At 41.5% G+C, this 14,726-nt stretch overlaps 2 protein-coding genes across 17 annotated transcripts in view; both read right to left on the reverse strand.

Moving 5' to 3' along the window:
* The window catches only part of mast2 (microtubule associated serine/threonine kinase 2), a 135,982-nt gene extending 134,691 nt beyond the window's left edge, over positions 1-1,291 (reverse strand). For all 10 annotated transcript variants that reach the window (XM_058637621.1, XM_058637620.1, XM_058637610.1 and 7 more), the window contains exon 1: positions 503-1,291. In XM_058637621.1, coding sequence (XP_058493604.1) covers positions 503-583 — 81 coding nt within the window. In that variant the 5' untranslated portion in view covers positions 584-1,291. The remainder of the gene's footprint in view (positions 1-502) is intronic.
* Positions 1,292-3,317: 2,026 nt separating this feature from the next.
* Positions 3,318-14,726, reverse strand: part of pde4dip (phosphodiesterase 4D interacting protein) — a 111,738-nt gene continuing 100,329 nt past the window's right edge. For 6 of the 7 annotated variants that reach the window (XM_058637555.1, XM_058637554.1, XM_058637553.1 and 3 more), the window contains 13 exons: positions 13,658-13,927; positions 13,042-13,173; positions 11,645-11,764; positions 11,336-11,525; positions 11,091-11,194; positions 9,478-9,567; positions 9,011-9,100; positions 8,714-8,898; positions 8,486-8,611; positions 7,171-7,309; positions 7,015-7,061; positions 6,713-6,833; positions 3,318-5,707 (listed from right to left, as the gene is read on the reverse strand). In XM_058637555.1, coding sequence (XP_058493538.1) covers positions 5,556-5,707; positions 6,713-6,833; positions 7,015-7,061; positions 7,171-7,309; positions 8,486-8,611; positions 8,714-8,898; positions 9,011-9,100; positions 9,478-9,567; positions 11,091-11,194; positions 11,336-11,525; positions 11,645-11,764; positions 13,042-13,173; positions 13,658-13,927 — 1,766 coding nt within the window. In that variant the 3' untranslated portion in view covers positions 3,318-5,555. The remainder of the gene's footprint in view (positions 5,708-6,712; positions 6,834-7,014; positions 7,062-7,170; positions 7,310-8,485; positions 8,612-8,713; positions 8,899-9,010; positions 9,101-9,477; positions 9,568-11,090; positions 11,195-11,335; positions 11,526-11,644; positions 11,765-13,041; positions 13,174-13,657; positions 13,928-14,726) is intronic. The other variant, XM_058637552.1, reaches the window with a different exon arrangement.

Here is a 14,726-nt window from a genome sequence, read left to right on the forward strand (position 1 = left end):
AACCTCCAAGTTCCCACGTAAATGGAACGGAGTATGTGACTCTTTAAGGCCACGCGCTGGATATTTAGAACCCAACCACAGCTCAGTCTGCCACAGAATATTTCTTTGGTTTCCCTTTTCAATGACAAACATACTACTGCCACCTGCTGGTGATGAGGCCAATTTCCACATGATGTGCTGGTTGCTCGTCTATTGATGATGTGGTGTGTGCTAGACTCGTGACACTGAAATGAGCTGAAATATCCTCATCGTAGCACTACAGTAGTTTTATAAAGAAACACATGTTAACATGAACATGTAAAGAAAAAATGGTTTTAAATGTCCTTAAAGCCGGTTCAGGGTAAAATTAGCCTGATTTGATTTTGAAATAATGTGCCACACTGATTGTCACCTGCGTTGTGATTGTTACCCCGTGCGTGGGCTGACAGGGTTATCGTGGATCACGGACACGAACTTTTTTGTTGTTGTCGTTGCTGAAAAATGTGATTGAACTGGTACTCACCGCATCTCTGTCCTCTCCCCCGCTCTCCTGCTGATCCATGCTACACAGTTTCCTCTTGTTTGTATTTTCCGACCTTCTCATCTTCCACTTGACAGGAACAATACGAGGAAAACAAGTCCAAGAGTGAGGGCTCACTGCCCGGCTCTCCTGTCCTCGAACTCCGGGCTCAGCGTGTCCGCTCGGCGGGTAACGACGTCACTATCAATCCGCCATGTGTTTGATGAGTTGTAAAGTGACTGACAGCCACAGACAGACAGAACATCCCTACTGTCTGTCACATGTGGACAAGTCGTGTTGAAGAGATGTCAATCAAGCTCGCGGCACCTACACAACAACACTTCCCCTTAAAGACAATGAAAAGGGTTTATTTATTGCCCTTAAGTCAGCAGCACAGTCGGAGTGGAGCACGCAGAGTGTTTATATCTCGTTGCCGCGGTTCAAACTAAACTTTGTGTTTGTTTTGTTAGTTCTTCAGTGAAGCGTTGCAGCTAGCTACCTTAGCTTAGCTGCTTCCTGCTGCGTGACTAGCAGAGCGGCTAGCCGCGTTACCTGCGCGGCAGCACCGTGACACCCATGACAGGTTCTACCTTCACTGACAGCAGACAGCTCCGGAGGGTTCCCGTATGTGTTCGGAGCGTTTACTCCGCGTAAATGTTCGTCAGTGAGCGGCTGTGGTCCTCGTCACAGCTCCTTCCATCCTCAGACAATAGAGTGAGCTCCGTGAAAAGACGCCGCCGGGTCGAGCTCCGTGTCGAAGAGCAGCGGCTGCACACAACGGCATGGCACGGCTCAGCTTGTTTCCTGACTCCTTTGACACGGTCGCTGGACTGTCAAGGTAGCGCCACTGTGAGGAGGGGACGTCCGGTTTGGTATGATCAAGATAAAAGCATCGTTTCTTTCAACTTTCAACTAAATAAGTGATCAAATCCTTACATACTTAAATGTGCAGTAGCCCAATAATCAGCACTCGTTCAGGACGTTCGTGCGAATATTTAATTATTTTCGGCATTTTATAATTAAATATAATGATGACATGTGAACAATAATGACATGTGAATATAATTACAATCAATTGAGTAAGAGCACTCATGTATTGTGATTTGGGTAGGTCACATACTTTGATAAGATCATTTAAAAGGCTGTGAAACAACAATTTGTGCTAAAATATTAATAATATTATTGTTTTTGTTATTATTATTATTATTATATTAAAAAAAGACAGAAACACTGAAACAAACTACAGTAAAAAAATGTAATGTCAGAAAATGCAAATAGCAGCCTGCATCTAAATGACTCAAAATTGCATTCTTTGTATAAGAAAATCTTATACAAGTATTAACACTTGTCCCTGATATATCATTAGATGATCATGTATTTAATTTAAAATATAGAAGTGTTTAATATCTGTCAATGTCCCAAAGCCTTTGATTAAAAAAAAAATATATCTGACATTTTATTTTGAAATTCCCTTTTCCCCTTTCCTCTCCCCTGGTTCCAGCTTCACCCACTGACACAGTTTGATGTAAAATTCCACAGACAAATGAAACATTTCAATTCAAAAATACATTTTAAATTGTAATATAAATCTATGTGGAATACCTTGTTGTGTATGCAGCCAAGTATTGCACATACAAAGTACATGCCACAAAAAAATTTATAGCAGCAATAAACAGCCGTAAAATGAACAGCAAAACAAATTCATAAACTAAGTAAAAGTATGAACACCTTGTTGAGACTAAACTACTGTCAGAGATTTGCTTGCAAGTGTGATGAGATGATCTCACTTGATTCTAACACCACACCCTCACCGCTGTATTATTTTCAAGCCCAACAGACACTGAATAGATCAGATTTGTTGTTCACAAATACAATAACTGTAATTTAACCCCCAAAATTTAGTCACATTGTTAGGAATTTATTGTTTATGGAGAATTTATAGTTGCGTGAGGATCAAACTGTCTCCTGTCTCTTACCAATATCAAAATGAATGATAACATGAAGTATAAATACAATGTACAATGTAGCATGAAGGTGATTTATGTTTAGTTTTTGTTGACCTATGCATGCAGGGCTGGCCCAAGCCTTTATGGGGCATTAAGCTGAATTTGGGCCCTCCCACCATCTGAAATGTACCTCAATAAATTGCATTAACTATATTATAGTGTCAATCTTGTTTTTGTTTTGTTTTTTTTGCATTAGAGGTGAGTAAGATCACAAGGCCTAATTTTAATTTGCACAAGTTTTCATATTCAATGTGAAACACTATGTGTGGTGATACTGGAAAAAAATTACAATTAACAAGATATATCTAAAGATATCTACTACTATCTACTATTTCTTTCAAATGATAAAATACTTGTCCTCTCACACCCAATCACCAGGAGGGCCCCAAGCAGCTGCTCAGTTCACTTATGCCTCAAGCCGGCTCTGCATGCATGCATGTCTGTCTGACCGACCTGGAAGATGGTCTCCTCAAGGTCCTTTAAAAAAAGAACCGTCATTTTTCCCTGTTATATGAAATGTTTTACCTGAACTTGGTCTTTCAGGACAAATCCTGTCACATCGTGTACAGACAGTGAGACAGTGAAGCCCATTCCTGAAGTTAATTATCAGTTTTGTTGCACTCTGCTGCCACCTGCTGCAATAATGGAGGCATGATGTTACTTCATGCACAGTATTATTATCTCAGTATAGCCTCAGTTTACTTTTTCTGATCATCTGAAATTCCAAAAGCAAATTTTAAAATTTTAATAAAAAAATTCAACAATCTTTGTGGGGCTATTTTACTTTACAAACAAGACAACACACAGGACAGAAGTTGTTTTGTTCCTTGTGCCTTTTATTGAAAAGGTCCTTTTTTTAAAATCCTTTTAATCAAAATGAGTTTTAATAAAGAGAACATGCTTAAAAATGCATCTGGTCTTTATCCAAAGGTCGCATCTTCTCTCACAGCAGCAAAATAATAAAATATCTTAAATTGATAAACACACCCCCTTAAATATTTACACAAGAGTTGTGGCTCCTAAAACCACAATAAAATCACCCATGAGAAATCACACAAAATAATATTTTAAGATTTTTACACCTGATTTGACAACATAGGTTGTCCACTTTGGTTGATCTTATTGCTAAAAAACACAAATTCATTATTATTCATTTTCTGCTGTTACTTTGCCAAAGAATACATAACACTGTGGTTGATATTAAGCCATTAAACTGCTTCACTGAACGTATTCATCCAAAGAATAAATCCGACGACATGGCACTTTGAAACCCAGGACTAATACGGCAACACGAAAGGACACACAAAGGCTGGTATTGCACAGTAATCCCTAATTTGCATATTTCCATTAACGTTTCAGAGGTCAGTGAAGCAACTGTTCATGCACAGAATAAAACTGCTACACAGAAATCAAGTCAAAATGAAAGAAAGTAAGAAATATTTCAGAAAAGCTAGTATGCACAATGAGCGTCACCAGTTTGGAGACGAAAAACGAAGGTTTTCCTTTCCTGATTTTGTTTTTGATTGGTTGAAGCTGCACAGTTTTGGGGGATTTTGTACAAAAACACACTCCTAAGCAGATTGATGACTACAGTGTAATTAACACTGGGCTAATAAGATGCTGCAGCTTTACCAGCGGGTTTTCCAAAACTGGGTTGGACCATTTTTAAAACATAATAAACTGCATCATTTTGTAGTTGCATGTGTAAATTCTATTATGGTGTATTGTTAAACAGAAAATGCAAAACGCTACCTGTGTAATATGTGTGCGACTTTTTCCATTTTATCAGTAGTATATCTTGATATAAATACAATGAGGACAAAGCAGAAGCCTACAGTATCTGCTGCACCATCATGAGAGTATGGCTTTGTTCCTACAAGCTGCTCAAACCACCCCAACTACAAATACAAGCTTCAACAGAAGCTCAGAGGAAGCACTTGAAAAATGTGGCTTTGGCTCATGTGAAGCCTCCTTGTTCCTGTCGTCATTAAATCCCTGCGGAAAGATTTCCATCAACTCCGAACACTGCATTACACCCAGTTTATGCCACCGTCAGCCAAACTGGTCTCAGAATAATAAATAAATAAGGACAACATTTCAGTTGATGCCTCAATGAAAACTTGTATCACACCTATACTCACTCTGTTAACGATGACACCACGAGGGCTGGGCATTTCTAGACAAAATGCTACGGTAAGGGTGACAGTGACGCAGGGTTCACAGTGTTGATCTTAGCGGAGCAGCTTCAAGATGCATTCAAGAAATCTTGTAAATGTCATCGCGTCTGCAAACACACACAAAGTCTGCTGCACTTGTGCGATATTTACTATTGTTTTGTGATATTTAAAGGTCCAATATGCAACACTTGAGAGCCAATATTTGTAGCCGTTAAACACACCAAAAACAAAGGGGATTACGAAGTCCAGGAGGAAAACACTGCTTCTTTTACCTTTAATAGCGCTCCTGTAGTGTTTGTTCCACTGTCAATCAGTCGCACATATGGTGCTCTTTTATTTTTTTAAATTCTATCACAAACTTTCACCAAACACTGCGTAGAGCTTTGTTGTCAACTGATAATGCTAACAATGGCTAGCCCGAGATACATTACAGAGCATTTGGTCTTCACAGCTCGTTACTGTTCCTTTGTTGACTGTTGTGTTCCAATGGTACCTGGTAGACATGTAATCGTGTATATATATGAGTATAAAGGGCATAAAAACACAAAAAGAAGGAGTGGAACATCACATCAATACTATATTTGTTTCCTGACATCTTGTGGCTAAGGCACAAATGTTGCATACTGGACCTTTAATTGTCTATTAAATCAAATTAAACATCTATTAAATACTGGATTGTGTGACGTGACTCGTCACACACGTGTTCTTGTCCCATTACGACGTAGCTTATTAAAACCAAAGCAGAAATCTAACACAACACAAGCATCCATTCATATACAGTCCATCATTGAAATGAAATGAAATGTTTCTCCAGTCAGTCAGAGAGCCAGGATTCTCTCTGAGTGTCTGATGAGGTGACGACAGGCTGGTGCGCTACAGAAAGGCTGCCTGCAGGGGGCGCTGGTGACAAGCAGGTCCCACTACAGCAGAGGAGGACGAGAGGATGGAGGTGGAGGTTTGGGGCTTCATCAGGACACTCCAACCAGGAGAGAAGGCGAGCTCACAGAAGCCTCTTGTGTTTTCACCTAAAAAAAACATTTACATTTCGACATTTATTTTATTGTCTTTGTTAAAAAGGTTCTCCTAAAATTAGTAATGACATATCTTAAAAACTGAAAGAATTCCACTCAGGTGAGTCACCCACACGCTCTTTTCAACACTGTTAGTCTCGCTAATGATCATTTCTGACTGTACATGTTTATAAAGCCATTGATAGTGCCGTAAAATAGTTAATATTAATTAAAATTATTAATATTAGCTGCACTCGGATGCACCGTTGCATGGCCACTGTTCATTTTTACTGATTAACATCTCAAAATGGGCTGTTTGTCATGATCTGTGTTGGATCAGTGGTAGAGTCAAGGCCAGGGTTGGATCCGTGCTCCCTCCCTGGTCTATATGCTGGTCTATATGTTTAGAATTGACAGTTTAAGGCACAAACAAACCTTCCCTTTCCAAACGAAGGATTATTATTGGTAAAATAAGGAAAAGTCGTGAAGGAACAGCTATAATACATCATCATCCCATATGTCTGACTCTGCTGGGATGTGATAAGAGGGTTTAACCATGCTGTTTAACATGCAGTGACCTCGCAAATGAATGTTTACTCTGCACAAAGTTACACATTTGAAGGAAATGGTTTGTAGTTTGTTAAGTTGATGGGGCAGACATGCAGCAAAGGACTATAAGTCCGGCTTGCTTTAGATCCAGGGTCTCAGGAGGCCTCAGAAGCTATTCTATGATATTTACTGGTTTACAGTACATTCTACAGTTTAAGATGTGGCGGTTGCACGGAAAAACAGCTCCGAACAAAGAAGAGGCAAAGGATAGAGGAGAAAACAGTAATGCATGGTGACGGATGCTAACTGCTGTGAAACAACAACAACGACAACAGTTATGATGACGATGACTGAGCAAATGTGAGTTTTGTGTCGTGTCACTGATTTATGGCGATAAAAAGCTAAAAGAAAAAGGTTCATCATGATGCAAAAAAACACCGCACCCAACACAGCAAAGCCAGGGCACGGTACCTTTAACAGGCCAGGGGCGTGAGGAAGAGGAGGAAGAAGAGGAGGGGAAAATGGAAGAGGGGGAGGGGGGAGGATTTGCGAAAGAGGCTTGGCGAAGGGAAGAAATCCTCAGCCGGTTCTCCTGAGAAGACTCAGTGGGAGGAGGGAGGAGGGAGGAGGGAGGAGAGAGGGTGTTACAAGGACGAGTCGGACAAGCAGGAAGCAAAAGACGAGGTTGATTTTCAGACATGATTCTCTCTCACTCACGAGAACAAGCGATGAGGAAACCGGTGTTCATGTGTGAGAGGCTGTGATGAGCTCACCTGTAAGTTTGTCTTGGCTTTCCTCAAGACGTCCCGTGTCCTCGACACTGTACACACACACACACACACACACACAGAGATGTTGCAATAAAGACACGTTGTGACAGAATGTTACTACATAACATCAGTTTGATGCATGTGTCATCAGTGACTCACGTTGGCTGACTATAAAGTGCTCCATGCTGTCTTTGGTGCGGTTGGAGCTCCTCAGGCTCTCCATGGCGTCCTTTAGAGCCTGCTCTTGCTCTGAGAGCCTCAGACGGAGAGAAGCCACTTCCTCTGTCAAAGACTGATCCTGCAATCCAACAGCACATCATTACAGTACAACATAAAACTGTGACCTCAGCAAATGATTTAGGCTGCGTTCCATTTACATCGGAACTCGGACGTCGGAACTGGGAGTGAGGACACACGCGAGTAGCCATTGTTAGCAATATCAGTCCATAACAATGTTATTTGTTATTTAAGGGAACCTGTGAGGCTGCAGGTACTGATGGTAGAGGTCAGGGAGAGGTCAGGGGTGTGTAACCAGTGTAGTGTTAGAGAAAAGATCACTTCTCTACATGTTTGTTTAATAGATTATAATCTGGAATAACACTGACAAGTATCATTGTAAATTTAGGTTAGAATGACGTTCAACCTCCTGCTCCAGTGCAATATGATAGGGGATCAGATCCCGTAAATAATATACTTTCAAATACTCTAATTACTGAACTACAATGTCCAAGAAATACTGGAAGAAACACCTTTTCCCCAAGTGTGTCATATGTTAACTATACAGTTTCTAAAAGGTCAAAATATTCCTTTAGACTGAATATTAACCTTGTGCTTAACCAGGTCTTTCAATGACACTCATCATATTGATTATATTGAATAGATTTGTGGAAAACACTAAATATTCTAAATTAAAAATCATATTTAGACAAAAAACACATGGAATCTATTTATATTTTATAGTCACTTAATAACACTTCTAATCCTAATTATGGGCATTATATATTAAACATTATTATAGCAGAAAAAACGAAAGAAATAAAGCAGGTGTTATCTGAAATGAAAGACAATAACGTGAAGTGTACTTTAAGATCATCTAATACACATACACATAAAGGTCCAAATCCCAGTTTGACTGAGGGCCTTTCTGTGTGGAGTTTGCATGTTCTCCCCGTGTGTGCACAGGTTCTCTCCCCCGTGTGTGCACAGGTTCTCTCCCCCGTGTGTGCACAGGTTCTCTCCCCCGTGTGTGCACAGGTTCCTCCCACAGTGCAAAAACATGCAGTTTGGTGATTGGGTTCATTGGACAACCTAAATTTCTCCTGGGATTGGCACCAGCAGTCTGCCACCCTCATGTTGGGGTAATGTAGCAGACAATGAGTGAGCGTTGAAAGAAAAACAAAGCTGCATTGACTTCACTAGCAGGGACAAAGACATATCAAAGACACTGCATTCACACTCGCTGCTGGTTCCTGACCTCTTTGGTTTCCTCAGCGTTTGGCAGAGCTGCTCTCCAGAACATCTGCAGCAGAGAGTCCACCTCCTCCAGGATCTGTTGCAGGGTTTCAGTGTCCAACAGCAGCGTCTCCATTGAGTCTGAAGGCTGCGACAGAAAATAGGAGATGATGACCAAATGTCCTGCAGCTGACAGTATGAAACCAGACGTACGTGACCCTGGGTTTGTTTGAGGTCGGTGACCTCTCACCTGATGAAGGCTGAACTCCTGCAGCACAGAGGAAGTAGATAGGGCGGCCTTCATCTTGCAGAGCAAGGTGCTGCCCTCCAGGATCTGCTGCTGCAGGGCATTAAAGTCATCAATGTGGCCCACTGCATGACAGCCATGATGGCTGGTAGAAGAAACACCTGCTACTTGGTGCTGAAGGGTAGAGGCTGCAGGGAGGAGGACGAGGAGGAGCAGCAGGAGAGAGGCAACACAGAGGGATTAGATTAAAAACCACGAATGAACAGTTTGTGTCACATTATGTCAAATGTAGTTCCTCACCATGATCTTCAGCTCCAGTCTCTCCTGTTTGTTTGTGGACAGGATGCAGAGGAGAGGAGGCGTTTCTTACAGGAGGAGATAGAGCGTTATCTGAGGAGGAAAATGTTCATCAGTGCTAGACTTAAAAAAACGAACTTTTCAGAAGAACACTGTGTTCTCTTGGTGTCTTCAAATGGGACTTTTGAACATATCATATCATCCTGTCCATCCTATCCTTCTCGTCTTCTACTTCTGCTTTGTCTCTCCCTTTACTGTAGGTGTCGCCACAGCAGATCATCTGCCTCCACCATGTCCTCTCCCTTGTGTCCTCTTCTGTTACACCAACTGTCCTCATGTAAAATACTAACCCTGACCACCACACTGTCCTTCACCCAGTCATCTCAGAGAGACAGATTTGATTTTACTGTCAGCTATGAACAGAGCTTTACAATGAACTGGCGTGACCTGCAGTTTGAGGTTGCACTGACCGTTAAAGAGTTGCCTCTTGGCTTGAGGCCATCCACCCAGGTCAAAGGTGACACCACTGTGTCCTGACTGGACTCTGTCACTGACCTGACCTGTGAAGAAACACACACACATTTAAAAAGTAATTAGTGACATAGATGGGAGCGCTCATCTCCATTGTCGTTTGATAATCATAGATTTCTATTTTCACTATCATCTGTTGTCCATGTCCCTGTTGCTTCTGTTAGCTTTCCCCTCTGTGTATTCCCAAATAATAATAAAGAATTAAATTGACGGTGTTTCCTTTAAAAAGAGGTGGAGAGCAATCAAAGAGCGAGAGTGTTAGTTTGAACACTGGGTGATTTTCAAACTGCAGGATGATCATGTATCGTAAGAACAGCACTGATCCTGCAGCCGTGCAGCTGCCACCACCGCCTCTGTCTTTTCTAACAGGAAAGAACTTGTTCACAGCGTCTGCTCCAGGAGCTCCGCCCATAATCATTTCTTCAGTAGCTCCTCCAGCAGTAAGGTCTACGTCACCCCGTGAACACATTTTCTCCAACTCTTTGTGGAGTTCTGGCTTCTGATTGAATTAAGTGTCTTGGAATCACAGGAAAAGTTCCTCCCAGGTCAAAAGCTGAGCTCACGGCAAAAACATCACATGGTTTTATACAAAGAGCCAGTAAATATGAATGCAACACCTGCAATGCAAATACCACAATGACACAAACTGCATCACTTCAAGTCGTTAAAACTGTTTGTTACGATCGTGGGGGAAATTTTTGGTTATAATATCCCTGATGACCCCAGGCATATGTACCTGGGACTGATACCAGATGGGGTAATAGCTAAAAATGATGTGTATCTGTTCAAGATCCTATCCCTTGCGGCTAAGAAAGCCATTACAAGAAGTTGGCTGAAAACTGAACCACCTGGACTGAGCCACTGGCTAGATATTGCTGAAGAAATTCGATCAATGGAGCAAATGACCTTTAGACTACGGATGAAATCAGAGTTATGTACTGCAAGATGGACAAAATGGCATCTTTATGCAAGATAGTAGTGTCTTCCCCCTGTATTTGTGTTTTGTTCTTGTTTTATTGAATGAAAAAGAAAAATGAAAAATAAAGTTTAAAAAAAAAAAAAAAAAACTGTTTGTTACTGAGAAACACTCTAGAGCCATGGTTCTCAAACTGTGATACGTGTAAAACCAGTGGTTCGCGAGCTCCCTCTGGTGGTACTTTGAGGAAAATCAGAAATAATGTTCTACTGTAGAATTATACCAGGGTATGTGATCAGTGGAGCTGAGGAATTTTGACTAAAGTGTGTAAAAAATTAAACAATAGAGTAATCTAATTTCACTATACCAGTGTGTGAAGGATTATGTGAGGAATGAGGAGAATGAGAGAATAAATGATCTTATTGGGAATAAATCTGACGTTGCTGGACCTATTTACACCACTGTATTTCAAAACAAAATTCTCTCAGGTGTCACATGAAATAAAAAAGTTTGAGAACCACTGAGCTACGTCACAATATATATATATACACAACTATTCAACTTCAGTATGCTGTGCAGAGGCTAACATGTGGATGCTTGTAGATGTCTCTGGAAGACCATACATCATCCTCTCACCCAAATGTGTGCTGGTGGTGACTCCGCCCTCCCTGCGGCGCGTGTGCAGCTGACACTGAAGAGAGTGGACGAGGCTGTGGTTCTCACTCAGCTGCTGCTGGAGTCTGTCAGTGCACAATCAAATAAAAACAAACACATCATTGGATTGTTCTTGTGTCTGATGGAGTATTTACGGCCATGCAGAGGAACAAGATAATCAAGCTTTTGAGGCACACACACACACACACACACACACACACACACACCTGTTGATGGTTTCTTTGCTGCTTCGTTGCTCCTGTTTCAGTTGTGTTATCTCCTGGTCGTGAGATTCAGCCTCGGCTCGCAACTTCCTGCTTTGCTCCGCCCATCGCTCCACCTCAAGCTCTGCCTCCTTCAACCTGCTCTGCTCCTGGAGCACGGCTTCTTTCAGCTGATCCACCTCCTTACCGCCCTCTACAGGGTGCACATGACATGAACTCACACCTTGAATCCGAGCAAACTATTGACGATGACTATCTCTGACTACAGGAGGAGGAGCATGCTCTGTGACAGACGTGTGCGTGGCACTGTACCGGCAGTGGCCTGCTTCAGCTGCTCCTGCAGTCTGACGTTCTCCTCTTTCAGGAGTCTGATCTCAGAGGAGAGCTGACCAACGGAGTCCAGACCCTGGATGTAGATGTTGGTCGGAGCACCTGGAGGACAGGGAGAAGGTAAGAGGGGGACATGAAGAAGGACATCTCATTTCCCCTGTAACTAACATCAGTAAACTGTAATAAACTGTAATAAAGCCTTTCATTGATTAGAATTGATCGTACAATATTCTTTCATCTACCCTTCCTGATGTAACCTTTCCATTTATTGGGACCCACACTTAGAGTGCACTGGATGTGGCCCACCATGAGTTTCCAATTAACAATGAGCAATGGGGATCGGGTACCTTGCTCCAACTGGCAACCCTCCGGTTACAAGCCAGGTTCCCTTTCCGTTTGTCCATGGGCTGCCCGATTGTACAATGAAATAAATATAATATAAATAAATGTATTTATAAACAGATTCTTAGGATAATTTAATGGGAAAGTAAAAGAAAAAATCAGCAGGAACCAACAATACACAGATCAAATTAGCCTGAATGAATTTTGATAAATTAATTATTTCAACCTGAAATAAATGGAGTTACCATTATTTTATCTTGTCTATTATCAACTTAAAATGGTTGATAAGAACATATAATCAGCTCTTTAGTCTAGTCTTTATTGACAATAAAAAAAAACTAATATTACACACAAATATTTATCTTTGTCTTAGAAACACTTCATCTCTTGCAGTTAACTCTAGACTCACAACTATCTTTATTTAAAAGTGCCTTTAACTAGACTATTCTACCAAGTTAAGGTCCTTATTTAAACATTTTAAACTTTTTTACATTACATTCTTAATTCAATAATATATTTATATGATATTAGGTTAAGATTTTCCTTTTTTTAACTTTAAATTTGATCTGCATATTGAATTAGTCATTTATTTACCTATTTCTTTTTACTACTTTGACCTAATTTTAATCATTTTCTTTGTAAAAGTTATAGATCTATTTATATATATGTATATATATATATATATATATATATATATATATATACATAGAGAGAGAGAGAGAGAGAGACAGATGCTGCCCTTGCCAGCCTTTTGGTTTGTAGATAAAAAAATGAATGAATGATTTAATAATAAATAAATGATTTATTATTAAATAAATAATCACTCCTGGTGTTTTTCTGGTGTCTCCTCTTTGTCCTCCTGCTCTGTTGCAATGCCCCTGATAAGTTTATCAGCTAATTATAATCCTTGAGCCTCTTTCCTCTTTTTTTTTAACCATATTTTCTAAAGTTTACATAAATAACTCAATGATTTGTAACGTGTGAAAACCCTCTGAGTATGAATGCATGTCCTTTGGCATGATGTAGAGTCTTGTCACCTTTCTCAGCGGCAGTGTGGACCAGTCTGTCCTCCAGCTGCTGCCGGAGGCGGTCGTTGGTCTGGATGGAGTCCTCCAGTCTCTGCCTCAGAGTCCTCACCTCCCTCAGATGCTCTTTCATCAGGTCTGAACCTGCAACACACAGTTACACACGGGAGCTGTTACACACGACTCACACACGGGTTCACTGGTGTCGCTCAATAAGTACTTGGTCTGTGTTGCGGTTGAGGTTTTGTGGAACAGTGAAGTTTGGCGTCTGTGACGAGTTAAGTTGGAGGAAGACAGATCAAGTCGGGCATGTGCACAGCCTGACGCTACCTCCAACTGTGAAGATGAGTCCTCAAGATGACACACAGTTGTCCGTCTGATGACCTTTGACATATGTCATTAGAATCAATGAGACACAAACTCTCTCTGGCATCATCTGCTCTCGTCTCCATCATTATCAAATACTCTGATCGCCTTCTTTCTGGCAAGGAATGACCACGATAGCTTTCTCTTGGAGTCCACCTTGAAACTAACGCTAAGTGTGTGCATTAACATGTTCTCCTTCAATTATAACAATGGTTCTATGTTTAGAATGAACAATATTTAGAGTTCCCCTCAGAGTCTCTACCTGTGTGGCTGGTGCCCGACTGGTACCCCGATGATCCTGACGACAGGTCGGCTCCGAGTCGCGATGGTCGGAGCCCGTAGGTCTTATCCCACAATGCACTGCTCTCCAGCAGGCTGGCCCCGGCTTTCATGGCAAAGCTGGCATCCAGATTGCTTGTGAAAGGAGAAGGCTGGTATCCATGGAAGGAGAGTGGCACGAAGGCAGAGGGGTCGGACTGCTGGTGGGTGAACGGGAAACCGTGGAGCGGTTTGGACTGGGGGGTGGAGAACCCTGTGGAGGGGGAGAACATCCAGGCAAGTTAAATAAAGGCAAACAATTTGTACCATGTTAGTGTGAAACAGAGGAAGCAGAAAGAGGATTGTAGTTTAGGAGACTAAGTGTTAATCAGGGGTTTCTCGAGGCTCCATGAGATCACAGCAAATCCATGTCCAGCTGGACGCTGTGGGGTCATGTGAAGTCTTTTAATGAGAGAGAGGGAGTGTGTGCAAGGAGATACAGATGAAGGTAAAGAGAGGATGGAAGTAACACAGCACAGAGAAGTACATGCAGCAGCATTAAAGCTGCAGTAGGCAAAAGGTTGTTAAAATACTGGTGTTTTCAGGGATCACAGCTCTCTGTGTCTGTGTCTGTGTCTGTGTCTGTGTCTCCATAGCATGGTTTGTGCTTTTGAGCTTGACATTGTAATGGAGAAACAACAGAGATGAGTGCAAACATGTCAGCACATCAGTGTGCACACTGATACTTTTTTAAATGTGTCATTAACAGAACATATTATCATATTAGGGACTAAACTCAGTATAGAGGCCAATTCCAAACCATTACCAGGTCTGGAAAACAGCTGTTCCTCATTTTAAAACTTGTCCAGGAATTTCCTGACCATGGGAACCCTGACAGACAGGAATCTCTGTCTTGTCAGATTGCTTTATTTCTGTTTGTTGTTAAGTTTTCAGAATCAGGATCAAAACTGGCTCAGTCTCGTGCACCACGCAGTGTTATCCATTTTAGTTAGTGTGCACACACACACACACAAACACACTCAAGCATAGAGCAGAAGTCTCAAACTCGTGGC

The sequence above is a fragment of the Solea solea genome, chromosome 9, assembly GCF_958295425.1.
Source record: "Solea solea chromosome 9, fSolSol10.1, whole genome shotgun sequence".
Taxonomy (NCBI): domain Eukaryota; kingdom Metazoa; phylum Chordata; class Actinopteri; order Pleuronectiformes; family Soleidae; genus Solea; species Solea solea.